Below are 27,347 nucleotides of genomic sequence, written 5' to 3'. Positions count from 1 at the left end.
GTTGACAAATGATACAAAATTAAGGATAATTCTTTGGCTTCAATATCTCAGAAAAGATGAATCTTTCCCGTAGCGTAAGCTAGCTTACGCAATACGAGAGAACCTCTTGTAAGAGAACTGGATTTTTCTTGTTCATCATTTAGGTCTGATCTTAACAGTTTGTGCAGCACATTTCACCAAGGATTGTTTTGTGAATTTTTCATAATGTAACACGAGCTTTGCAAGTCAGTTGTTATTAAAGGAACAAATTCTATTGGACATAATCTCAAACCCAAAGTCTGAACGTAAGCATTGCTACTCATTTCAAATGCGTTATTATAATTTTTATTTACAAAAAAGTCCCAAAGGCACAGTTGCTCTAAGGGTCAGAGAGAGGGTGGAAAACTACAGTGAAACTACATAATGAAATCTAGAGGAACATTATAAGCTGAAATAAAATTCGACTGACCTCCTCGATGGGCATTTCTAGCACCTGCGGCAGGGAAGGAGAAAGCGCCCCCATGACGAAGGGTGTGGGAGAGCAGCATATGTCCAGCATGCTGGCTGGGAGCACAGGTACGAAGGTGTGCTGCCAGGTGAAGGGATACAGCAGTGCCAGGGCAGAATGGGCACATCTAGACAAGACACTGTACAGACACATCAGAGAGATCAGTAAACTTTGAACAGGTTCACAGTGGCAATAGCGCTCAACACCACAAGTTGTCGCATGAACAAACTTCTCTCATAATAAATTTCAGGTTCTTTCTCACCAAAGCATTCAAATCTTAAAAGTCTCTTTTCCAAACCCTAGTGAGCTGACTTGCTGTCTACTATCTACAAAGGCAGCAGATGAATTTGTGTCCATCAATGCTAATTTATATATAAATATATTTTGTGTAAACATTATAGATGTGCATGAGTAATCAGCTAATCGAATAATCGCTCTCCAACAGCTAGTCGACTATTAAAACACTACTCAAATATTACAAATTGATTTTCATTTGGGGATTTGCCTGGCATGGGCAAAGCTGAATTATCCTGTACTTTCCCAAGTAGCTGCAACATTGAGATCTACAAATGGGAGCAGAATCTCCAAAAACAGCCATGGTAACTCCAGAAGGGGGCAGGGTTACTCCAGAAAGGGGCTCTAAAAGGCAGACACTTTCATCCACGTTTTGGGTTAGGGAAAGGGTTAGGTTAGGGGTTCTGTATATCTTTGCTGGCAGTATTGAGCTCCCATCCCTCCTTGGAGCTTGGCTTGCAGCTAGATCCTTCTCTCACCAAATCTCATTGTTATAATTGAGTCCACTGGGGATGTGTGTCGTTGAGGTGTTGAATGAGAGGAGACATGATGGCGTCGTTGTGTGCTTTCAAGCAAAGCCAAGTGTGACAAGACTTGTAATATTTTGATTATCATACTATCGGACAAGGATCTGTTTTAATGGTGGATAGGAAATGCTAAGCGGAATGAGTAACACAGAAGCTTTTCAGGCCAGTATGTGTGTATGTTCATTGCAGACTGTTTCTAGCTATAAGCGGTATAAGCGGCAGCTTATGTCTCCCGAGCAACCAGGGGCCCCAGCAAAGCAAGTCTGGTTTTACAAAAAAAATGTATTTCATTTTTTTTGTATATAGTTAATAATTGGTAATTTAAAAAACATCTATTGGACTAAAACAAAGATCTAAAAAAATTGTTTCTTTATAGTTAATTTCTTTACGTTTTGTGTAATTAATATATTCAAATTTCAAGATAATATATTCAACTTGTTCAAGAGTGTATTGTGGTGTCATTCTTTGGTGGACCTGGAATCGAGAGTGGGGAATTCACTTAGGCCCCCCATATGCTGTGTTAAATATCTGGACATGGGCAAAGTGCATTTTATAAAAAGACAACTTTCACCACCTGTTTTTATGAATAATAATAATAATAATAATAATACATGTGCATTAACCTAATGCCATCAGTATTAGTTTTTATGTAACCTCCAAGTGAGTGCAAATCTTTTTTACTGTTAATTTTAAATCTATAATGTTTTTCATTATTAATGTATATTTTTCATAAAAATTTTCCCCCAAAATTAAAGCATCGTTTGTTGAAGTTAGCTTATTTTGAAACCATTTTTGGTAACATTTGTGAATAAAACTAAACGTAAATTTCACAAACATGTCATACTTGATATTTTTAACTGATATTTTAATTTATGATTAATCGATTACTAATTTTTACAAAATTTCTTGAAAATGCTCATCCCTGGTAAACATGCGCTAGACAGACATCTTTGACCATTGGCGATGCGTCTCCTTGTTTTTTCATTGTCCCATTAGGGTACATTTTTAAGATGCCATGTCAAGTTAAAAGAAGGGTCATGACAGACATGTACAGGTTGCACATAATTTAAAACAATTATAACATTTTTAAGTCTTTGTGGCAGGGCAGAGGGCGGGGCCGGGTCGTGATCATACACACCCGGTCCCTTATCAGGCTAATTAAGCCTTGGAGAGGGATAAAGGCTGATGGCAGACGGTGGTGCAACGAGAGCGAGATCGTTTACGGACATGTCCGTCCTGTGTTTGTGTCCTTGTTTTAAGTTGTTAATTAAAATATTATTTACATTGAAAAGCCGGTTCTCGCCTCCTCCTTTCCATTGATCCAGTCTTTTTTTACTATCAATCTCCCCTTTCACTTTCACATTCTTCTTTCTTCTTTTGTATCTGGTGATTCTTATTCTTCATGCATTTCACCACCTACTGGTTGGTGCTGGTAAAAGGTGAAGATTTAAAGTGAAAAAGGACTTAAATATTGATCTGCTCTACAAACACATCATACACATCTTAGATGGCATGAGGGAGATAAATGATGAGAAAAGTTTTAAGTAACGTTACCTTTTTGGGTGAACTATCCCTTTAAGGGTAAAGTGGTAATTTTTTGTTTTGTTTTTTCACTGCACTGCCTCATGAATGAGCTCGCAAGCCTCACATTACAGCGGAGGATTCAAAATCACAGAAGGATGTGACCGTGGTTCCTGGCTGGTGCAAGTTCAACAGCACTTGTGGAACAGATATGAGAGTGGACTTTTACACTTAACACTGTAGTGAAATCGGAATCACTCGTCAGAATGGACAGCAGATGAAAACCGGAAAAAGTCCTGCTACTCATGCTCCAAACATTAAGCAGCTTAGAGATGCATGTATTCAATTGTGTCTTCTCTGTACATCTGATAATGGAAATGATAACATGACGGATAACATCTGCCTTACTGAACTAATTTCTTTTTTTTCTTTATTTTCTGTGGTTATCAACATTATACCATAAATTCTGACAACAGAGTTTAACTTGTTCTGTATTAAACCTGAAACATTCCTTGTACAGTATCATACAAAATATCTATTAATTTATTTTGGGTCTCTAAGCAGTTTTGGTAGCAATGTCTGCTTTCACATAATTCTCAAAAGTTTGAAAGAAATATTCAAATCTTTAATTTTCAAATTGCTCTTTCATCTTCACTCTTCTCATGTTCATACTTTTGTCCCATGACTGAAATACAGCAAAATGCCACAAAAATATTATGTTCCCTCTCACATTTTGATGATCAGCCATCTCTTTTGTGAATGAGTTGTTGTGCTTGACCCCTTCCCACCCACTACCCCCCCACCTTTATAAATATTTTCAAACCCTTTCATGACCCTTTTTTAAGTGTGAGGTGTGATCGACTGGTGCTGAACTAGGGAGGGTTTAATGACACTTATAAAAACGTGCCTCAAGTCTTCTGTTCCAATAAAATGCACTCCGTCTAGCGTTTTCTAAACACTAGATTGCAAACAGTAAAAAAAATTAAACAGTCTGGAAAGTGTGGTTGGCAATACCTAAGTTTCTCTGCGATGAAGATGACTCTCCTCTCTAGCAGTATTGAAGCAAAGACCTGAAGGAGTCTGTTCACACTCAGACACTCCAGCAAACTCTCAAAGTCCACATGCTCCAAACGAGAGTCCACTGGCCTGCACAGAGTCAAAACCTATGCACACAACAGAGATACATACAGTACCTCAGATATAATACCAATAATAATATAATACCATATAATTTTTTTTGGAGTGAATCTGTGATCTTTAAAGAACTAAAGAGTCAACCTCATTGCCAGATCCAGGCAGGAAGCTCTTGACAGTAATGGTGCGTCCAGGAGCGGGAAAAGGAGCTTCCATGACACTGTGCATGAAAGGATGAACCAAAGCAGGAGAAATCTCTCTCCTCCTCTCCACCTCCTCCAAGATCTACCAGACATTTTCACAAACATGATCAGCACACATGCACAATATTCTTCAGATGGTTTAAATTCCCAGTTTAAAATCAGAGAAACTGCTATCTTCCAATGAAAATATGTTTTTTAATAGTTTACTGAAATTTTGAGTAAATATGGTGCTAAATAAAAGTTCAGTTATTTTTTTTAGCAATTTTACGTATATGTTATTTACTGTATTAAATAGATCTGCATTTAAACATATCGGCCGACCACTAATTAAGACTCAATTGTGGCAGCATTTCTATAAGAACCAAAAATGTTAGCGCTAATCAAGGTTTATCAAACCTTGTATTTGAATGCTATCAAATAAAATACATAATTTGAAATGTGATTGAAATGATGGAGATATAGTGGAAATGTTTGTCCCGTTTAGAAAAAAAGACAAAATATGACAGTGATGCATATATATCCACACTGTTAGCAGACAAATTAAAATCTAGTGACAGTATAAAAAGTGTGTTTTAAAAAAGTTTACTTGCTAAAATTTCACAAGGCCAAAAATGCCCATAGCTAAAGAAACATGCAATCATCTGTCTTACAGGCTTAAAGCTGATTACACAGAAAAGTATTGAAGTATTGCAATAAACCTGGAAAAGCTCCTGACCTTGGTAAACAGATTGAAGCAGCCCAATCTGCTGATGATGCAGTGAACTTCTGGTAGTCTTTTTCCCTTCCCACAGGGCTGCAGAAAACACCAATCAGAGATCAAGGTTAGTCCACATTTACCACCAAGAAAATATCTCAATAAGAACACAATTTACTATTGAAGTTAATGTCAATTCAAGGAATAGTTCACTCACAAATGAAAATGTTGTCATCATTCTCTCACCCTCTTGTAGTTCAAACCCATATGACTTTTTTTCGTGGAACACAAAAGATTGTAAGCCGAATGTTCGTGCTGCTCTTTTTCATACGATGAAAATGAATGTGTACTGGGGATGTTGAGCTCTAAATATGGCCAAATAATAATCATAAAACCGCCTTAAAAATTGTTGTTTTTTATCGTAGTAGCTCTCAAATCTCATTTCTGCTTCAAATCAAAACGCTCAAATGCATTTGATGCCACTAACAACATTGGATATTCTTCAAACAGGTTTGAAACGACATGTGAGTGAGTGCATGGTGACTTCCACTCATGGTAAGTTTGGATGAACTATTCCTTTATGTGACCGGGTAAGACCGCATTTTACTGTTGAATGAAACTCACCAGAATTTTACGGCAGTATCCAAATAGGCGACTCCCATCTTCTCCCGTCAGGACAAAAGAAAACGTTTCACTGAGAAAAAAGATTTGTTTACGTGGTCTGAAGTGCTCAGTAACTTCACAGCATTGTTAAATTTATGAATCAATTTAAAAACATGAGATATATCAAAGTGTATCAGCATTGAAAAGCCTATTTTGACTTTTTTTTGTTAAGATGTAACAATAATTCAAAGATTAACTTAGTTGTCTGAATCAGTTGGCCAAACAACATAAATCGTTTAATATCAGCATGTTACCTTGTGTGATCCGAGGAGGGCCGCCAGTCATGACAGTCAGGGAAACAAAATTTGGGAATTGCTTTCAATCTGTCCTCGGCTTCACGAGACAGACGTGAAGACTTCTCAAACTAAACGCAAATGAAAGACACAGAAAAATGTGAATTTTCTGAATTCACTTCAGAAAAGCTGACATTTAAAAGTGCACTAAAAGTTTAAGATAACATGAAATCAAAATGACTTTCAAAATAAAAGCACTATCACTATCTGATAATAGCAATATGGTATAGAACACTCACATTTCACTATCCAATTAAATCTTGATGGATATTATTAAGAATATTTCCCCCTTAGTACTGCATTTCACTCTGAAATGTGTCACATTAAGGGAATGAAATGCCTTACGAATTGTTTTTTTGTCATTACAAAACATGTTACATTGGGTCTCTTTACCTTTGTAGGGAATTGCTGTGTGATCTCAGGTATGTAAGAGTTTCCAGGGGATGTTTTTCTAAGCGACACCACAACAAATTGCTGGAAAAGCTGCTGCTGTTGTAGTTGGATCAGGTCCCTCTCTAAAGTACGGTAACCTGGCCGACGTTTTAGGGTGGACTGCACATACACGGTACGCTTGGAACGATCTAAAAGAAAAAGAATGTAAACAGCATTGATGGGTTTATAAAAACTGTTAATCTGGTTAAACTTGAATAAACAAGAGGCCTCAGTGAGACACTAACCTTCAGAACTCTCCTCTGGATCACTCTCTGTCCCACTCAATTCATCTACCATAAAACACAGGAATTTTGATTGATTTAAAAAATATATATATAATTCATTAAAAATAGACCTTTGGTCTTAGTAAACCAGGTAAAGTGAGAAATGCATCAATATTATAGCCTGCTCACCTCTGGTTGCGGTCGCCCACACTCGTTTCCTCCCTCTTTTGGCTTCAAAGATCTCCTGAATCCTGTTTACAAGCTATTCAAGAAACACAAACAATAACTTAAAGCAATATTCCAAGTTAAAGACTTTTCTGTTGTTTACGAGCATGCGGTATACCACAGATAATCCTTTTGACTCACCACTTAGTTTAAAAAGAAAAACCACACATTTGCAGTAATGCAGTTACCTTGAAAAAGTATTTCAAAATATGCAACTATAACAATTTTATTTTATTGTATTTGCACAACACAATAAAAACCAAAAAAAGAGGTTTGAAGCCAAAATTGCTTATAGAGATACCTCCCCTATAAAAACAATAGAAGTACAAAAAAAATAAAAACAAAAATGTGCATCTTCAAAGTTTCAAAGTCAAAGTCTAAGCTGCCATACAACGATGATAAAAGTAGCATTTACATAAGAATTTCTGTTTGAGATCGAAGTAGAAATACAACATTCATAGACATAGTAAAGAAGTAAAATCTCCAAAATTGTAATACATAACAATGAAATCCATAAAAGTTTATGAATCTTTGTTAATTAGAGTCCTTTTCAGATGTTTTTTAAATAAAGATAATGTATATTGTATATGCAGATTGTAATGATGAGGGTAGATTATTCCAAAGAGAAGGTCCTCTGCACTTCAGTGAATATAATATAAGTCCGACAATACGATAAATGTAAGTGTCTTGTGAAATATAAGTGAATGTCAGAGTATAACCAGAACATTTATTAGCGCAGTTATATGCCAAATCAAAGATTCAAATATTTTGTTCAAACTTTTGAGAATGAAGTGAAAGCAGGCATTGCCACCAAAACCAGACCGAATACAAATTCATATATAATTAATCATACAGTGAATGTTTCAGGTTTCATACAAGTTAAACTCCACTGACAGCATTTGTGGCATAATGTTGATTACCACAAAAAAAAAGTAAATCTGGTTGCTTTCGCTTGGTAACAGCACAAGGATACCAGTCGAGGACGTGGCATAAACAGACGTACCCCCCTAGAAAAGTAGTTCCACCTCAAAAAGATGATTTAGACAGCATTACAGTTTCAGTAACAAACATTCTTTTACTGAAGACTTACTGTAGGTGCTCAACAAAAATATGAGCTTCACATTTCTGCTTTTAAACCCCCCCCAGACCTTTGTAAGCGTATTTAATGTAAATGCGTTCCCCTTTGCATTATGCACACACTGAGGAACGAGTACAAATTCTTTCCATATACGGTCCATGTATATTAACTTGAAATGTATAAGTTAATATTGAAAATGAACCATAATATTAATGCCTGTATTTCTGACAACAACTGAATGAAGACAGCTATGTGGAGTCACAGTGGTTATAACAAATTCAGCCCTGTTATCTTCTCCTTTACAGAGCAGAATGCGACATGCTAATTATGGTTCATCGTCATGGAGACCACAAAGCCCTGATCATATCAGACAGCAATGAGACATCACACTGATGTGGCATGTGCCCATGATGAACGGAAACATTGTGGTGGTGCTTTATCCCCAGATAAAACAGGCTCACAATGTGGGACAGTAAATGCATAATTTACAAGGGAAACCATTTAGACTTTAGTATTGTACAAACATCTGGATATTCTGATACAGTATATCTGTATTGTCTTTAAACTTAGTCATATACACAAATGTTTTAACATCACAAACAGTTCAGCATCCTTTTACTACGTGTTGAGAGTTAAAGTTTGATTCGTTCCGTGTAATGTGTGTCAAATAATCTCTCTTTTAATGCCCTTTCTGTTTTGTTTTTTTTATTCTAATCACACATAGCACTGATGCAGTAAATAAGCCATTCCACTCCTCTCTCTCGTTAATATGCGCTCTACCAAAACACAGAAACACATTGAACTGCTGGTATTCTTAAAGAGACAATACCGATTTGTTGCACGTACATTTACATTTACATTTATGCATTTGGCAGATGCTTTTATCCAACGCGACTTACAGTGCACTTATTACAGGGACAACCCCCCCGGAGAAACCTGGAGTTAAGTGCCTTGCTCAAGGGCCCAACAGTGGCATCTTGGTGGTGCTGGGGCTTGAACCCCCGACCTTCTGGTCAGTAACCCTGAGCCTCAACCACTGAGCCACCACTGCCATATATATGTAAACAATAAACATGTTATAAAACATATATATTAATTACTGTATAATATAAGCAATATCAAGAAATTATATTTATTATTGGAATAAATGTATTTGTACATTTTTAAAAAGCTAAAATGTGACCATAATTATGAAAAACGTACTTACTTTCTTACTTTTCATAGCTAATTAGAAGTTCCCCTGTATAATTAAAGGCTCCAGTATACTCACTGCAATGTTTTTCTCTAAGAGCCAAAAAGAAGTTGATCAACAGTATACTGAGCAATGTTTTACAGCTGAGCAACAATATACTGTTTGCGAACATACATACACTGGCCACACCGCTGTAGGAGGCATTTAGAGAAGCATTTAAATACATGTAAAACTTTAAATAAAGGGACATAAAAATTTGTTATTGAGGACTTCATGCTTCATTCTATGAAAAGAATTGGCACGTGATCAGTCACATAAGCTGTTTTAACCACTCGATGATGTTATAAAGTAATATACTGCATATGCTGTATATAATGTGTAATTTGCCATGTTTACATTTTACATTCATGGTGCTTAATAGCTTACACACTATACGCAGCCATAATATGCACCGGTTCCACTCTGTTATTATAATTTATGATGACACTGATACTACTGCCAAGATGGGTGTATAAAAAAGATAATACAAACAAAAGAATGATGATAAGAGGCATATCTCACTTTGGGCAGACGTGTGACTTGCTATCAGCTGCAGATGGCACATGAGATAAGCAGAATTTCAAACAACAGAGTGAATGGGCAATTAAGAGTATTGGAGTAGATTTGATTCCTTTGTGGACTAATTAAATCAAACAAAAATCATATGACATGTTCTTGGAAAATGTCTTTACACTAATGATTGTACAGATATAGGCAAGCACCAGCTCGCTAATAATGCTGCATGTCAGTGTGTTCATGTTGACTGATCTTAACAGCAAAGTTACCAGAATTAGCTGTTGGCCCCAAAGTAGAAGGAGCTCCAGGTCACACCTAACAATGACGAGGACCAATAACAGTAAGAAGGTGTTTAGCAGCCGGTACAAAGTTCTTCTGAATGTTTGCGCAGGAGAGCTGTTACTAAATACTGAAACAATCTCAAATTTGTTTTTGTTTTTGGTCAGATTTTTTCGAAATGACGTCACAACCATTCTTCTTTGATTTCCTTTTAAATATACTGGAGCCTTAACAGCATTAGCAAAGAGAGAATTTCTTTTGTATGAAAACGTAATGGACAATTATAACTGATATGTCAATTATAATTATATGTCTGATTATCGAATTGAGAGCTTGTGAATCGGAATCAAATGGGAAATCTGTATCAATACTCATCCCTATTCATAAACATTCCGTTTGCCCATTTAAAAATTCTGTCAATGTAAGTCTATGGGGGGGTTTCCGATATTTGATTGTCCGCTGTGCTAAAACCGCAAGTTCGATCAGTTAGAAAAGTCATAACACCCTATTCCAGAACAGTCTGAAGGTCTGTACAAGGTTGGGTGGATGTAGCTTGAAAGTTCTAGGAGGAGCTAGTGTTAGAAATATTGGTTTCGGGTTACGGATTTTGAAAAAGCCCTAAACGAAATTAGTACAATAAGAGTAGGTAATCACTGTTTTCAAACAGATTCCAAAAACTCACTTGTCTACCATTGGTTGCTCATACAGATAGTCCCTCCCCAAACTCACAATATTGGTTGAGCCAATGTTGCTGCTGTGTCAGGCCAGATAGACCATTCAAACATACAGAGGAACATTTTGATAGCACCACAGAGCCACAGTGTTAAGTCCAAAGTATACTTCGGTAAGACGCAAACACTAGGTGTCTGCATAAGGGGCAAATTTCGTCATTAGCAGAGTTCTCGAGCACTGAACGCATGTGGCCCAATTTTTCTAGCTTAACGTACTCTGAACGTGCAGTATGCAGCTGGAATTATTTGCATTAATTAGGGTCTACAAGGGAGCAACACTCACAGTTGACCTGTTTCTGTCACAAAAAAGTGTTAGAACAAGATGTAATGGCAGCTAAACAACAGGAGACAAATGTAAAAACAACAACAGTGGATGTGCACGTCAAGAGATACATGCATTTATATAACTCGAATCTGAAGGAAACAGTGTCTAAACTCTTGAAGATAAATAGTCCAGTCTCTCATAGCAGTCATAGTGTGCATGCGCCAATCACTTGTGTATGTGCCCTGTCAAATGAAGTATACTTTGAAAGGCATGTACGCAGACGCTAATCGTTCACATCAAGAACTAAATATACTTTGTGTTTTGCTTTACACACATCAGCTTTAAAAACAGGATATCCTTACCTCTCCTTTCTGCTCTCGCTCATCACTAAAGCAGGATTTCTCCATTAGCTTCAACCACACTGCCTCTGTCTGATGCTTTTGGTTTTACTAAAAGAGCTACATGGATCTCACCGTCACAAGCTGAATATAGCTGATTAGTCAGCAGTGTCCAGAATGATGCATATGCACTTCATGATAATCCTCAACCTCTTGTGCTCCAAAGGGGAGCATTTCCTGCTACCATCCATCCATCTCTTTACCACTTCCTCCCTCTCTCTTCCTCTTCGACTGTCAATGCTGACATTTCCATTCTGTTCCTTTAGTTTCTTTTCTCTCCCTATATTTCACTCAGTTTCACTCTAATACTTGAGAAACACAGGCTACAGAACTGAAAAAAATAAAAGTTAATATATTAAAGAATTATTTTGGATTATTCTGGTAAACATGTCCATCTACGGTTGGGTGCAACTTCCTGTTTCTTCTATTTTCTGAAGAAAGTTTTGTTTATCATGTCTACCACTCAATATGGTTCAACACCGTCAAATACTCTGTGAAAAAGAAATGTGTCTTATGTATTAGAAATACTGACACATCTAGCATTCTTTTCAATTAATAAATGAATGACTTGAGAATACAGGATGGTTACACACTGATTTTCATCTCATCTATTCAATTGTCACCAAAAGTTATGTTGACAGCAGACAGTCCTGACAAATTAACTATATTTGCATATCAGGCATGTACTAAATCAGAACCAATTGTATTTTTCTGGTGATTTTAGCTACTAATAGAACTTACAATTTGGAAAATTGTGTAAAAATCGCAAACTTTTTTCTGTTCAATTTGTATGATGGTGCAGATATCATGGTTGTGAGAGAAAATATGAGTACAAATACCACCAAAGTCTGTGTGGTCTTGTTGACCTCATGGCAGGTGAAATATGGAAAGAGGGCCTTTAGAATGAAGTAGATATTGCTTGATACTGCTAATTGCTTATGTTAATTTTATAAACTATAAACTTTTATAAACGATGTGAATTTTTTTAATTAAACTCTTCCATCTAACACAACAGTGACGCTTCATTTATTATATATATGTATCTACATAAAGTATTGTTTACAGTCTGGGGACAGGAGGTTTTAGGGCCAGTGAGTGGTAATGTCATTATTTGTATTAAAAAAAGTACATTTGTGTTAAGAACATTCTATTGATCACCTATGATTCAATGAAAGTAGCAATGTTTCTATTTGTAAAACTAATGGCAGCAAAAGTTGTGGGACATGTTTTGTCCCATGGATCTGAATTACATAATGAAACAAGTGATGGCAGGCACAGGTTGTGCAATTTGTAATAACGTCAGTCTAAGGCACGTGTGTGTGTGTGTGGGTTTACCGGGATTTTTTGGTGTGTCTTGTACATAGTAGCAGGTTTAACAGCTGATAATTTAGAAGTGTTTGCAGAGGAAGTGCGGGTAGTTGATGTTAAAGATTCTTTTCGGTCCCGCCCCACTTTGTGTAGTCTGTCAACATTAGCTGAAAGTGTGAAGGGCTTCGCTGGCAGCTGCAAACAGTAAAAAAAAAAAGAAAATGAGAAACAGTGGAAAAACAAGAAGTGGGAATTTCAATTCAACAATCAGTCAGTATTGCAGAGCTCACCGCTACAAAATGTTTCACAAGCTACAGATTGTGGGTAATCGCTGGCTGTCAACTTAAAGGTGCACTCAGAAATTTGTTTTGCAAATTGTTAAACATTTAAACAGAAAGAAACAGTATTACTAGAAGTATTTTGTGAAATGTCAATGTGAAATGATAAGACTCACATGAGTTATTCTCATGAGTCTAGTCGTACGAGTCTTAGAGAAAAAGCTGAATTATTCTACATATGGTGCTGGGTGCACATTCATGAGCAATGTTGAGATCACATGACCAGTAGGACTGGGTATTGACAGAGATTTCCCAATTCGATTCCCATTCACAAGCTCTCATTTTGATTCCAATTCCTCCATTCGATATCGATTCATATGTGTATATGTCCCGTTTGTTTACATATGAAAGCAATTATCTCCCAGCTAATGCTGTTGATTATACAAGGGACCTTCTTAGTAGATTCAATACAAAAATATTAATTTTACAAATTATATTTTATTAGTTTTTCATTATTCTGGTCACATTTTGGCTTTTTAAAAATGAACAAATCCATGTATTCAATCAATAAATATTATATTTCATAAATATATATATTGTTACATGTTTATTGTTTCATTGCATAATTTTTACTATTTACAATGATTTGTTGAACACAGGCTAAAACTGTCTTGAACAAATCTGAAATATCTGTAAAGAGCATCTGTAAATGAGTACACGTTTATGAGAGAGACTCAAATGGCTTTATCTTAACTGTGCAATTTATGATTAGAATTAAATGTTTATATTTTGATCAACATCTAACTGTAGTGAATGGAAAAGTTTTAAAAAGAGATATTATTCAATGGCAAATTGGTCGTTTGGATTTCGTCTTTGGATGCACATTACACAAATAAGACATTTACATAGACATTTTAGTTGCATAAAGCAGAATTTGGTTGCAAATTTTGTTACGCATTGAGTAAAAGATCGATATTGGGATTTAAGAATTTATATCGATATCATTCAAATGAAGATCGCGATGCATTGGAATTTTTTTCAATCAATATGACTTGCTTTATATCAATAATCCCTTGTTATTAGATGCTTTCACTCACAGAATACATTAATCATGGCTGGCTATGTCTATAGTGCATTTCCACAAAGGCTAAAAATTTTTGCGGTTGCATGATGTTGCATCTACGCCATTATGCATCAGTATACATAAATAGAAATATTACTGAGTGCACCACTTTTTGACATGTCTTTTAGCTCTGAGACCATCTACAGTATATGCAAATGAATCCTAAAAGCTGACAAAAGTTTGATGACTCATCTTGCACTGACGTATACAGTTTTTGTCCAATAAAATGCTCTCTAGAATGAAAACACTATTGCTTCTGACTAGCAATAGCAAGAAGAAAATCATGATTTATGGCGGTGGTGTAAACTGAAGGCTTTTGGTTACTTAAAGAAAAATACAACCCCTTTGATGTCCTACCCAAACTTCCTGTTTTAATAGGAAATAAACCAACACAGGAAAAAGAACTGCTGGTCCAGCCTTTTCATGGGGTCTTTATAAACAACATAAAACTGTCTTTAATAACAATCAAAGGGATCTTGGTGCGTTATGGCATGGTATTATGGACATGACACTCACCTTGAGGTGTGGGCTCGCTCTCTGTACAAAAGTATAGTTTCGTGGTCTTCTTATGGGTAAGCACATGGGAGGAATTGTGATGTCTTCATATGGGTTCTCTCTTGACATATCCGTAGCTAATATTTAGTTGAAAATGAGAAAGTTGTCACCATTATAACAATAATGATACATTTGTATTATTATTGATGGGCTACTTATTTTCTTGAATCATGTTCTTTAAACAGGCTCCATTAAATCTACTGTTAAAGTAATAGTATGCCTAACAATGTCAATTCTGTCATAATTTACTCACTCTCACGTCGTTCCAAATCCATGTGACTTATATGTGGAACAAGAAAGGGTAATTTTTTTTATAAATATATATTTCTGCATTTGGCAGACGCTTTTATCCAAAGCGACTTACAGTGCTCTTATTACAAGGATAATCCCCCCGGAGCAACCTGGAGTTAAGTGCCTTGCTCAAGGACACAATGGTGGTGGCTGTGGGGCTCGAACCAGCGACCTTCTGATTAACAGTTATGTTCTTAGCCCACTACGCCACCACCACTCCACATATCCCAGTCTGTCTTTTTAATACAATGCCAGAGGTTCACTTTAAAGGGGTCATGATATGAGGAATACAATTGTCCTTGATATTTTGACAAATAAGAGGTCATTGTACGGTAAAAACATACTGTGAGTTTCAGAACTGAAAACGTCCTCCTTAATTGAAAAAGAGCATTTATTTCAAACAAGCTGCATAAGCAGTTCATTTGAATTTGTGGAACTTGTGACGCCACAAGGACTATATACATCGGCAATTGACTGCCTCTTCAGCAAGACATCAATGCCAGTTTCTGGTCATTGCACCCTTGGGCCCATCCACTGGTGCTCAGTCAGGCAAATAGGAGAGAAATGGGCCTGTCATATGGAAATGTATCTACACCAAAGGGGACTTACACAGGACACCTTCCTTTGCCTACCATGATTATTTTTTTTTTAAATAAACGTGCACTAGACCAGGGGTTTTCAAAGTTTTAAACAGTAAGACCCCCCTCTAGCAAAATGTACAAGACCGCACGCACACCCACTTTTTTTGCCGATGTATGTATATCTGATAGATGTACAATAATGCTGTACATAGGATTTTACAATAGCCAAGTAAAGAATAAGTTATATCAAGTATTTTCCTCTAGTGTTAGATTATCAAAATTCATCATATTTCAGACATTGGAGCAATTCACCAATGATGATCAATAACCATATATTCAGTCTGAGAGACTCATTCAAGACTCAAAAATACATGTTTGCCCTTGTGACAATGGAATTACTTAACAGTTTTTTTATGTGATAATCTCGCATCACATGAGCAAGTGTCCATCTGATAAAACTGCACTTGTCACAAACGCATGAAGACATATCGACCCAATATCATGTTGAACTCGTAACAATGGACACGTTGTGATGGATGAACAGAGGCAAAGCTAAATTGCCTTATAACAGATTTGCGAGTGCATAGGACACGTTTTGAGCGTGTACAGGCACGCTATGAGTGAGAGCAGGGAGATTTCAGAGCAGTGTACATTTTGAGAGCGCACGTTCAGTTTTGTGTGAGAACGAAGGAAATCCATGCATTCATTCACGACATTTAATAGTATTAGAAAGCCATAAATCTACAGACTATTAAACTAGAATATGGTCCATTAAGCTATTCATTTTAAATTATGTTGACAATACATACAGTATTTATTGTATTTATGTATCTTTTGATTTTACTTGGTGAATTTATCATCAATCTCCGTGCCTCTCCTGACAAGCTCTGGCACCCCCCTGGGGAGGCATGCCTCCCAGTTTGAAAACCGTGGCACTAGACGAATGGCTTTGACCGTTATCATGCATATCGCGCTGCTTTTAAAAGACGCAATATAACTCTAAATGGAGACCCCCATTCAGCTGCGCTGTCTTGCTGTTTGGAAGGCATCCTTTACCGTTTTTGCACCCATCTGTGCTATCTTTAATTGTTAATATTTTGTAAACATGCACTGGATCATTGATCATTTTGATGCATTTCTGGCTATATGCGGCACGTTTTAAGAACGGTACCTTTAAAAATGCATCTCATTCTGCTGTTGCAACTGACTGGGGGAAACACATGGTGTCCTCTGTGTAAACAAACACGGAAGATGTGAGATGTTGCACCTTTGAAGACCAGCGTCTCTGCTTTGGCCTGTTGAAGCACCCAACATCATCATGAATTGTATAACGTTTGTGTACTCAGAACATTTCAGTGTGGATTGTATGTGTTTTTGGCTCACACCAGCGTGGATTTTTTGTGAAACACTAACAATGTGATTCAAGCTTTGCAAATTAACTGTTATTAAAGGATAAAATAGACCCTGAAATGTAGTTTTATAACGTTGTGGAGCTTTTTCATTGCCTTCCAACTGCATTTCAAATTTGACTGTTGGAAGGGCTGCACAATTTTAGCCAATCATAACTGTGGGCGTTAACATTGAAATTTAAAGGAGATGCTGAGGCAAAAAAAGGGCCAAAAACAGAGTGGAAAATTATTATAAATTACCAAATCATGACTGTTTTGATTATAAGAGTACCTCAAGGAAAATAATACAATTATAAACAAAAAGTATGTCAAGACCCTTTTAAAGCTTAAAATTGCCCTAAATGTATCATAAAAGTAGTCTATGTAACTTGTGCATCATATGAAAGGTTTTGGTGAGATTGAACCTGAAATTTAAATCAGTCTTGACATCCATATGCTTTCGTGCATGTTAATGTGGAAACATGCATTCAAAAAAATTGACAAGCTTTAGAATGAGTTGCTTTTAACTGCCATTGTATTGAAAAGATGGACCATGATATTCACACTTATAAAAGGAGAATTAAGGTGAGTAAATGATGATAGAATTACAATTTTTGGGTGAACTATCCATTTATAATGAGAGATACATTCACTTCCAATGCATAAATAATTTTATTGCACTTCACAGTAATATCTGAAGGAAGACATGTGTTTTGGTTCTCAGAAACACTCACAGACGATGTCCTCATAGATGAGGTCTTCAGACCGGGCATGGAAAAGCCCAGAACGTTGGCCCTCCTTCCCTCTAGAGGCCTGTTGGGCCGTCAGCCGTACCACATCCTCAAACTCAAACGACTTCCTGTGGAGAGGGGATCAAGAGTTTCTGAAACAGGAATAGTCACTGTAAAGTGACTTAAGAACAAGTTTGCAGTTCTACTCATTGCAATTATGTAAAGGAAATCTGGTCTTTCATAAAAAGCAAGCATTAATCCAAAAAGCAGCACCAGAGGGGGCATACACTGCTTGCTCCATGATGTCTGTCTAGTATGCATTTTAGAAAACTGTTCAGAAAACAGAAGTGTTTTGATTGGTTTCTAGTGTGTTGCTACGCCATTTTCGTTCCACAGAGACATCAGTCTCCCTTCAAGTCTCTATGATATTCTGGTCCCTAGATATGGCTCAGGTCCCTCTTCAATGCAAATTTATGGGATTATTTCATAGCATTCTTCTTATCCACCAAGCGAAAATCTTAAATCTGTTCACTTAGATAGCACACCTCTCGTCAATACGACACACAATTTGAGGCATCATTCACATCTGTTGCACAAACAAATCTGTGGCAGGATGAGCTACATGCCAAATTTTAACATTTAGGTTTAGGGGTTTGTTCAAATCCCTAATGGCAATTTTCCACTGCAAGTTACGGTTCAGCTCGCCTGAACTCTACTCACTTTACTTTTCCGAGCTTGCATTTCCACTGCAGTTTAGTGTCACCTCAACGTGGGTGGGATTATAGGCTGATCGTCATAGAAGCGCCGCCTCTACTGCCGTGACATCATATTAAACACAACACAAACTGACCAAAACAATAACACGACCGCTAGCTGTTAGCTACTAGCTCATTGTGCTGCATAAAGCAGTTGTTGCATGGTGATTTTACACAAGTGTAACAGTTAAATTGGCCTGGTTGTTTTAGAAGCAAGCTTCCAGTAGCTGTTCAACTAAATAAAGTGAAGCTTTCAAGCAGAGTATAGAGTTAACATAACAAAACGTACCATCCTCCATTGTGGATCAACACCAGTCCAGGGCACTCTCCCTCCCATTGCTCGCCGGTTTAGATAGCGTCCATTTGGTCAAACCACTTCCACTTTTCCTTGATGGTTCTGTAGTCACTTTTAATTTTCATTTTTTTACCTTTTCCCTACACTGTTGGTAGGTCCGGTGGTAGCCGTGTGCGGCCAACAGCTGAAACACTTCCTAAGAGACATTTTTGTTTCGCTCATCGCTAACGAGTGGACCATCTGCACTTTGTTTATTGACCACAGCGTGGTTTTGCTAACAGCCATTACTTTTTTCACAATTCGAAAGTCGCGTGAACAAATTACAGTTATCACTGTTGCTAACTTTAAAACTAGCAGGTTGATGTCAAGTGTCGGAAATCCAGTGACGCTGGTAGTGACGATTCTCCCTGACCAATCAGTGATCTGCAGGATTTTGACATCACATTTAGTATCGGCTCGGCTTGCACCAGATACCAGATACTATCCACAGTGGAAAACCCCAAAAAAGCGAGCACAGTCGAGTTGTACCGTGCAGTGGAAAAGCCCCATAAAACTGGCTCTACAATAGCTGATTTTTCCAATGATTTTCAGGTGTTAGCTTCATTAACATAACCACCAGCTAGGCAGAGGGCAACAGAGCGCTCATTAGAGCCTCTCAGCACAAGGTGTTAATCACTTGACCGTCGGGACCCCTGCTGAATTAATGGCTTCAAACACTAAAAAGACAAATGTTTTGTTCGAAAAAAAAAATCATTCTGTCACTGAAAAGAACTGACAATATGACAAGCTGATCTGAACTTTTTTTTATCACACTCAGCTGCATATCACAAACGCTGATTAAAATCCATAGTGATTCTGTACTCTGCAAAAATAATGCAGAAGTAACTAATGACAGATAAAAATAACCTTGATGGATATTTTACAGTTTTGGTGCATTTTAAAATAAACCTTGTGAAAGCCAACCGAACCATGAAGATAATGCAGCATTGTTACTATTTTGCCTCTATTTCGGAATAATCAAGCAAACTACAGGTCTGAAAATGCTCCAAATCACTCTATTGCAATTGCAATTTTTCTCATGTTGCTATTTTGTCAGAGAGAGATGAGTCATGTCGGTCACCCCTTCACCATTTTTAATCAGCAACTATGTCATACCTCTGACTGAAGACAGCAAGATTTCAGCATGTGTGAAACCCTCAGTCAAAACAAGTTGTTTTGAGTCTGCTAGTGTAGAGCCAGCTTTAGTATGAGCAACCATGCCTGCACTAGCGAACACCACTAATAAGGCTGAAATGGACACTTGGCTTCAAATGATCAAGTAGAAAAACAATTAGAGAAAGGAGTAAACAAACATAACAGCATGTGAGAGTACAAAAAGAGCCCAACATGACCTCTGCATCCTTAGCAAAAACCAAAGTAGGCCAAATGTGGACAATAGACTGTGATTCTGCCAAAGAACAGCTGACATCACAGCTGGGGACGGGGCCAGACAGCTAAACTCTCACCCACTCACACTTCAACTCCCATCACTGTCCTCAGAAAAGACATAAAACTGAGCAGTTTTAGGAACTTTTACATTTTCTGATGAAAATGTGAGTGGTGCATGTCCATGCCAAACATGCCACTACAGTGCCAGAGTGTTGAGGAGGGATACCAGGGAGTTGCTGGTGGTTGCTAAGGAGTTATGAGTTTTTTTTTAGAGTGTTGCTTTGCAGTTGATAGGGTGCTCTAAGTAGTTGTTTACTGATCCATGTCAATGAAATATCTCAGGTCTCTCCTTTTGTCACCTGCTTTATCATCTAATACAGACAAAGATGTCCACAAACATAAATGTCTGATTGATTAGAAAAGTAACACCACGCCTCTCCTTAAAGGAACATTCCAGGTTCAATACAAGTTAAGTTCAATCGACAGCATTTGTGGTATAATGTTGAATACCACAAAAATTTATTTTGACTCATTTCTTACAATAGAAGCAAAAATCAAGGTTACAGGGAGGGAATTACAAAGGAAGTGAATGGGGCCACTTTTTGGAGAGTTTAAACACAGAAATGTAAAGCCTATAATAAAAAAGGACACACATTAATTCTTCTGTTAAACTTGTGTATTATTTAAACTATAAAGTTGTTTAAAACATCATTTTAATGGTCGTTTTAGTATTAACAGCATTGCGCCATATTGGCATGAAGTTGTAAAATTGAAAATAACTTTAAAAGAAAATATTAGTAAGTGATTTTATAACACTAAAATCATATTAAAACACATAATGTTTACATTTTATGGCACTACTTTTGAAACAGTGAGTATTTTAACATTTATGAATTGGCCCCATTTACTTCCATTGTAAGTGCCTTAAATGAGGGATGAGTCGAAAATAATTTATGAAGCAATCAACATTGTGCCACAAATGCTGTCGATTGAGTTTAACTTGTATTGAACCCGGAATATTCCTTTAACAAGCCTTACGATTTGAGTTATAATTTATGTTCATAGCAGGACATGTCAAGTTAAATGCCAAAATATAATACTTAGGGTTGGGAAATTGTTAAAATCTCGAACCTCAAGTATGAGCAATAATAATATCAATGCTTTCTACACTTATAAAAGGAGAATTAAGGTGAGGCCTTTCATTACACAAGAATGTTTTAAGTTTGTGAGGCTGTATAAACTGGTATAGCAGGTTTTAACAATCAGCTAAATAGAATAGAATAGACAGACTCACAAAAAGACATCTTATGATCGACCTGTTTTCTCCAAAAGAAATTTATTATCTTTGATATTTTTTTTTACATCTGCCTCTTTATCAACCTAATAAGAGTATTATTTATTAAACGAAGCTTTGATTTTGGAATACATTAATGGCATGACATATGTTACCAAAATATATTTAAAGAAGGAATAGTACACCCAAAAATTTAATTCTGTCATTATCTAAACTTGATAGCCCCAATAATCTATATCTCAAAAAGCCATTTGAAGAATCTTCAAATTTCGGCATTTGTGTTCCAGAAGAAAGAAAGTCATATGGGTTTGGAGCACAGTTTGCATTTTTGGGTGAGCTATCCAATTAATGCCACAGAAAACCTTTAAACATGATGAGATCTTTTACACAGCTGAGTTTAAAGTACTTGAAATTGTTGTACGCTGAACATAAAACCTCCTTAATTTCATTTTCTTATGTTAGGGATTAACTTTGTGTGTATTTGATTTCCACTATGGGACATTTATTCACCTGTTCTTTCTGTTTCTGGAAAACCCGTTGAAAGTGTTGACTGGACATGGAGGAGGCGGACAGCTGGGTGGCTTTAAGATGGTGTCATTCTTTTGGACTTGATTTGATTTGTGGACCGATGACGTCTGGTTCTGATTCAACTGGATCCACTGGCCTGGCGGACTGTTCGCACCCTTGTACTGGAACGTACGCTGTGGTTTAGGTGGAGGGGAAGTAGAGTTTTGTGGACATGTTTTCATTTCTCCAAGACACATAGTCACAGTTGAGGAATCTTTCTCTCTGTCCCAGAAAGATTCATCTGCCTCCAGTCTTTTCCAGAAACCCCTAGAGGTGTAAAAGTTGCCGGGAGGCAGCGATGCCTCTGGGTCATCACATTGAGGTAGAGAAGTTATTTCCACATCTGTTAAATGGTTTGTCTTGATATGAATGCTGTTAACATTTTTAACATTCATTTTAGTTTCAGGGGGCTGGACGTGGGTTACAGTGGTCAATGGCTTAATTTCAGGAGTTTTATTTAAATGAGTTTGATTTCTTGGGTAATCAGAGTGGACCGCATCTATAACCGGTCTATGAGATACCTGGTTTTCCCTGAAATCCAAACCCAAGCTTTTGGCTTTCGATACGGTCACTTTGTTATGAACTTCATCACTTTTGTCATTGCAATCATGTCCATTTCCAACAAGGTCCCCTGAAAGAGTGCGGCAGGCAAGGGTTCGTTGGGTCTTTGCTCTCCCAGTCTGGACTTCCACCTGGTGGCTAAGTCCCTCCCATTGGGAGATTTTCTGCTTGATATTGATGCCAGGTTCAAGCATGGGTGTCCGGGGAGTGACGGAAGCACATGCTGCCACTGTTTTCCCTCCTGGACCTCCGGCAACCACGTTCCCCCCTCTTTTTCCATGGTCCACTTCAAGGGCCAGCATGACAATGAGGCTACAATGTGAGCCAGATGTCACAGCATCACTGCAAGAAGCCTGCAGGCCTGTTTGGCATTGCTGGAAGATACTGCAGTGAACGACGAGCTAATAGAGGAATTAACCTCTCTTCCACTGTGCTCAGTGGTTAATAAAGTTTACAGTAGAGGTTGTTTCTGTAGGACAACTATGTGTTTAGTTCCGCAGCCATTGTGTCTTCACTTTGGATCCTGCAAAGAAGAAAAAAAACTATGAGTCAGTGGGTAGTATGATAGTATTAATATAGGAGTTATATGACTAATTTTAATGGTATATGTCACAATATTTTTATTGTTGCTGGCAATTCAACAAATTAATGGTTTAGATTTCTATAACCATGTGGTAATGCCCATTTCTAGATAGTCCGATGAATTATATGCATTACAACCAAAAGGTACTTTGTTTAATTTTAAACCTCTTTTAATTTGGAACTTGATAAACACAAACCAAAACATACCATATATAATAAATCAATAAGTCTGGCATAAATGCTTAAACAGCTTTACATGATTTAAGAGCAGAAAACTCTAAAACGGATTAAATATAAGAAAACGGATTAGATTAGATTAAACTTTATTGTCATTGTACAAAATACAAGTACAGAGCCAATGAAATGCAGTAAGGATAGGTCCGGCTCTATATTTTGATGGATAAGCCACATTTTAAGACATTACAAAAGGCCAATATACTGAAATACAGAATGTCAAATATAAAAAAGCTAATGTACAGTATGTCCAATGTAAGACACCTGTGACCAAACATGAATTGAATACTATATGAATTAAACAAGTTGCAATGTTGCTCGGCAACTGTAAACCTCTAAAATCCATTTCACATTACATACTTAATAGTTCCATCCTTGTCTTGGCTTGTTTGAAAATACAAAGCAGGACGTGTCCTGCAGGAAGTACTCAGTGTTTCTTCTTCACCCTCCCATTTAAATAACGTAAAGCAGTCCAGACCACTGATAGCTGCATACATTCATCAGAAATAGTGTTTCTTCAACTTTAGGCAATCTCATGTCGCAGGAGTTGATTTTGATTATAACTAACAGATTTAAACTTTTTTATTTTTGTTATATGAAGGTCACATTAAAACTGATTACCACGACTTCATTTATTTTTGCTAGTTTTTAAATGCCTTTCATGTACTGATTTTAATGTATAGCCTTATCTCAGACCCAGACTTTCAATGATAAACTAAGACAATCCATTATAAAATACAAATTATTAAATGTTTAAAACTATGATAATCACAAAGTGAAATAAAAATAAACAATTTCTTTGTTTGATGTGTGTAAATGATTTCTATCAATTATTATGACTCAGATGTCACGCCATACCAAACAATTTTGATTTGAATTTTTGATTTAATAAAGTTTTTTCAAAAGTTAGTGTACTTGTTTACGGAGTTGACAAATGTGCCAGTGAACAGTATGCTTGAGATGAAATATGAGACAAGAGTTGTCTGAAAAAACTATGAAAATTCACTTCAGCAGAAAACTTTTATTGGGCATAATTTCAAATCAAGCTGTAATATTGGAAATGATGCTAAAAGTGTGAATATATGATTTAATTGTGTGAATTATGTATTTAGTGTTATTGTTAATTAGTTATGAAATTGGCCATAGCAAGACAAACAAGTCTTTAAAAACGTTAAAAATGACATTGCCATTACGGTTATTTCCAACACGGAATTCAACTGAACACAATACAGAATCTGAAATGTGGTGGAAATGACACTAATTTTGAGGGAAAGTAAATCTCCTGTGGTGCATGTGCATACACTGTTTGACATTTTTAGTAGTAAAATCAAATAAACCAGTCAGATTGTGAAAATGTTTTTCACGTAAATTCATAAGGCTTAAAGCACCCGAAGTTGAAGAAACACCCATAGTAAAATCTCTAACGGTTGACAAATTTCTACCGTTGCACGGTACACCCATTCATGTCTAACTGGATCAACAAATGGGTTCAACTGACAACCAATTTTTTCACCCATCCAGTACACACATATGGGGATGATCCCTGCATGCTGCAGAAATGCAGGAAACCATGACCATCACAGTCAAGGCCAGCAAAGGAACCAAAAAGAAAAACCCTAACAAAGAGGAGACGATGACAGAAACATGATGAGAAGCCAAAGCACTGTAGGGGCCATTTGCGGGGGCCCTCCGTACCCAGAAACACCCACTCCCACCCTCTCCAGCAGGGTCGTCCAAAGCCCTGCCATGCATTAACACACTTGAGAATAATGTAATTCAATTTCACTCCTCTCCAAAAGCTTCTTTCAGGCTGGCATGAAAAGGACGGGCATTCCAAGTATTTCCACATCCATGTGCACATAATAGAAAGGCCTTCGTTGTCGTACAAGAATGTTCTTTGAAGGAAAATATGCAAGCTTTCTTGCATGTTAATAAATGCTGGTGCTTGTGTAAAAAGCTGAAAACAAAAAGAGGCCACTTGAAATTCCTCTAGGTTGCTGTATTTCCCTGCATCTACTGTAGCTTGGATGAACCTGGCAGCTCAAACACAACCCCCTCATCTGTGGCCAAAGTGTTTTGAACACGTTGCACATTACGATGAGGAAGCTGCGAATATTTAGAGTGAGGAGGACATGCTGAAATTCCTTGGCACGGGCGATTGTACGGAATAATAATTCTATTTGCAACATTCCAGGAAAGCGACTGGTAAATATGAACAGAAACATTTGATCAGTCAGGCCCAAAAATTATGCTTTGTTCTGGCTGACCTAAATCTAATGTGCATACTGAAATCCCTGCATGATTCGAGCCAGAACCCATCCCCCTTGATCATCATATCTACTGACCCACTTGTGTGTGTGTGTGTGTGTGTGTGTGTGTGTGTGTGTGTGTGTGTGTGTGTGTGTGTGTGTGTGCAGGAAGGCCTAGCCTGTGTTTCCTGATACACAGAAAGACAGGATCAGCTAAATGTCCATAATGATGATCTTACAAATTTGTCATGGTGTAGTTTTGCAGGCTTTTTGTGTGTGCATCAGTGGTCTGACACATTGTGCATAAAATATAACTTGCCGATGTTCATAGAGGACATCTGAAATGGCACAGATGGTCCTTTGGATAAGCTAGATCAGAAATTTAAAGAGTTCCCAAACCATTTCACCAAAGAATTTCCATGAGTTTTCCAAGACCGGTGGGAAACAAGTAGAAGATGTAGACTGTATCCAACATGATTAAAGACATGGTTGTTTTGTAATTTTGTAGTAGTTTTGGATGTATCTCTCTGTATGTGTATAAACACAACAAAACAAAAGAAAAAGTGTTTTCCCAGAAATTCCAGTCATTTTAAAATTATGATTATTTTGAGACTGTCCTCGTAAAGAGCCATTTCTAGTTGATAACATTTTTTAGAGCCAAGCGTAACAAATGTTGTTTTGGACAAATGCATATTTACTATAGAAATCCCAACGACATTGCCACAAGTTCCATGACCTTTCCAAGCCAAGAAATTAGGGCTGCGCAATTAATGAATAAATAATCGAGATTATAATTACAGCTCATGATCAAATAATCCTGAAAATAAAAGTCAATTAAAGCAGTCCATTTAGGTCTACTCATGTTGCATAAAATATTCTATTTATAATTTGTTTTTTGTAGCATTACCAAATCACATACATGTCCGTTTCTTGATCTCACTGTATCATTTTGTCAAACTATGAGTAACGATTTTGTTTGTGATTCTGCAAAGAGGGCCAATATGAACTTGACCATTTACTGATGTATAAAATAGCAATAATAAAGTAATTAAACACTTCTCAGCTTCATTTTGATGTGTAGCCTACATAAAGAATGGCATGCAGATGCCCCAGGCAAAATACGTATTTTAATATTCATTCTAATAATCGCAATTAGAATATAAAGGGAACAAAAAAGGACAATTTACATTTTTTGTCATAATCAAGTAGTTCTACAAGACATTCTAAAATTTTAAAATGACAACAAAACACTGAATCTCATTCAACCAGCAATTAAATATAAATGACTACAACCTTGCTGGATCTGTGGTAAGCCATCTAACTCCAATCACCATGACACAAGCTTCCCAAATGTGCAAGGAGGAAGATCTCATTCCATTCCCTGTATCAGATCCAGAGGCCCAGAATAAATAATTTCTCAGCCACTTGCTTCCAGGTACGTCGCCACACGCCCCTGAAACTCTACATTTAAGGTTTGGTGATCAAAAGAAACCTAAACAACCGCAGACACACACAAAACAGCACTGTGCCATTCCAACATAAACCAGACACAAGTATTACCCCTGCCCTCAAATTTTAAACAATCAAGAATAAATAAACCAAGATTACCCCTGACAGTTGATCCACCCACAACTGGTACCTGTGCATGAGGGGGCATGCCTCTGGGTGGAGTGGAGGGTGGGAAAGTGAGTGAGATTACTGGCAAAACTTAAAAGGATATCATGCCTATAAGACCAGGGTGTGCATCCCTGGGGGTCCCTGAGGGTTTACAAGTGTGTGTGTTACTTTAATGATCTGTTAGGCTAAATAGTAAGCGTTAATGGTAACGTTAACGTAGTTAATATAAAATGTTACTTTATATATTAGGGGTCCTTTGTTGGTTGAGAGTCTGGATGGGAGACCCTGTGTCTGTAAAGGTTGAAAATTTAATAT

At 37.1% G+C, this 27,347-nt stretch overlaps 1 protein-coding gene across 2 annotated transcripts in view; it reads right to left on the bottom strand.

Moving 5' to 3' along the window:
* The window catches only part of dennd2c (DENN/MADD domain containing 2C), a 39,002-nt gene that overhangs the window by 10,861 nt on the left and 794 nt on the right, over positions 1-27,347 (bottom strand). The window contains exons 1-14 of one of the 2 annotated variants that reach the window (XM_052093780.1): positions 26,709-26,966; positions 21,733-22,873; positions 17,454-17,578; positions 14,421-14,536; positions 12,531-12,698; positions 6,662-6,734; positions 6,494-6,538; positions 6,210-6,397; positions 5,778-5,887; positions 5,485-5,554; positions 4,882-4,959; positions 4,108-4,248; positions 3,844-3,992; positions 449-626 (exon numbers count right to left, since the gene is read on the bottom strand). In XM_052093780.1, coding sequence (XP_051949740.1) covers positions 449-626; positions 3,844-3,992; positions 4,108-4,248; positions 4,882-4,959; positions 5,485-5,554; positions 5,778-5,887; positions 6,210-6,397; positions 6,494-6,538; positions 6,662-6,734; positions 12,531-12,698; positions 14,421-14,536; positions 17,454-17,578; positions 21,733-22,652 — 2,361 coding nt within the window. In that variant the 5' untranslated portion in view covers positions 22,653-22,873; positions 26,709-26,966. Of the gene's footprint in view, positions 1-448; positions 627-3,843; positions 3,993-4,107; positions 4,249-4,881; positions 4,960-5,484; positions 5,555-5,777; positions 5,888-6,209; positions 6,398-6,493; positions 6,539-6,661; positions 6,735-12,530; positions 12,699-14,420; positions 14,537-17,453; positions 17,579-21,732; positions 22,874-26,708; positions 26,967-27,347 lie in introns of those variants that run through there. The other variant, XM_052093779.1, reaches the window with a different exon arrangement.

Source organism: Xyrauchen texanus, chromosome 27 (genome assembly GCF_025860055.1).
Source record: "Xyrauchen texanus isolate HMW12.3.18 chromosome 27, RBS_HiC_50CHRs, whole genome shotgun sequence".
In the NCBI taxonomy this organism is placed as follows: Eukaryota; Metazoa; Chordata; class Actinopteri; order Cypriniformes; family Catostomidae; genus Xyrauchen; species Xyrauchen texanus.
This window is presented reverse-complemented; position numbering and strand designations above follow the sequence as displayed.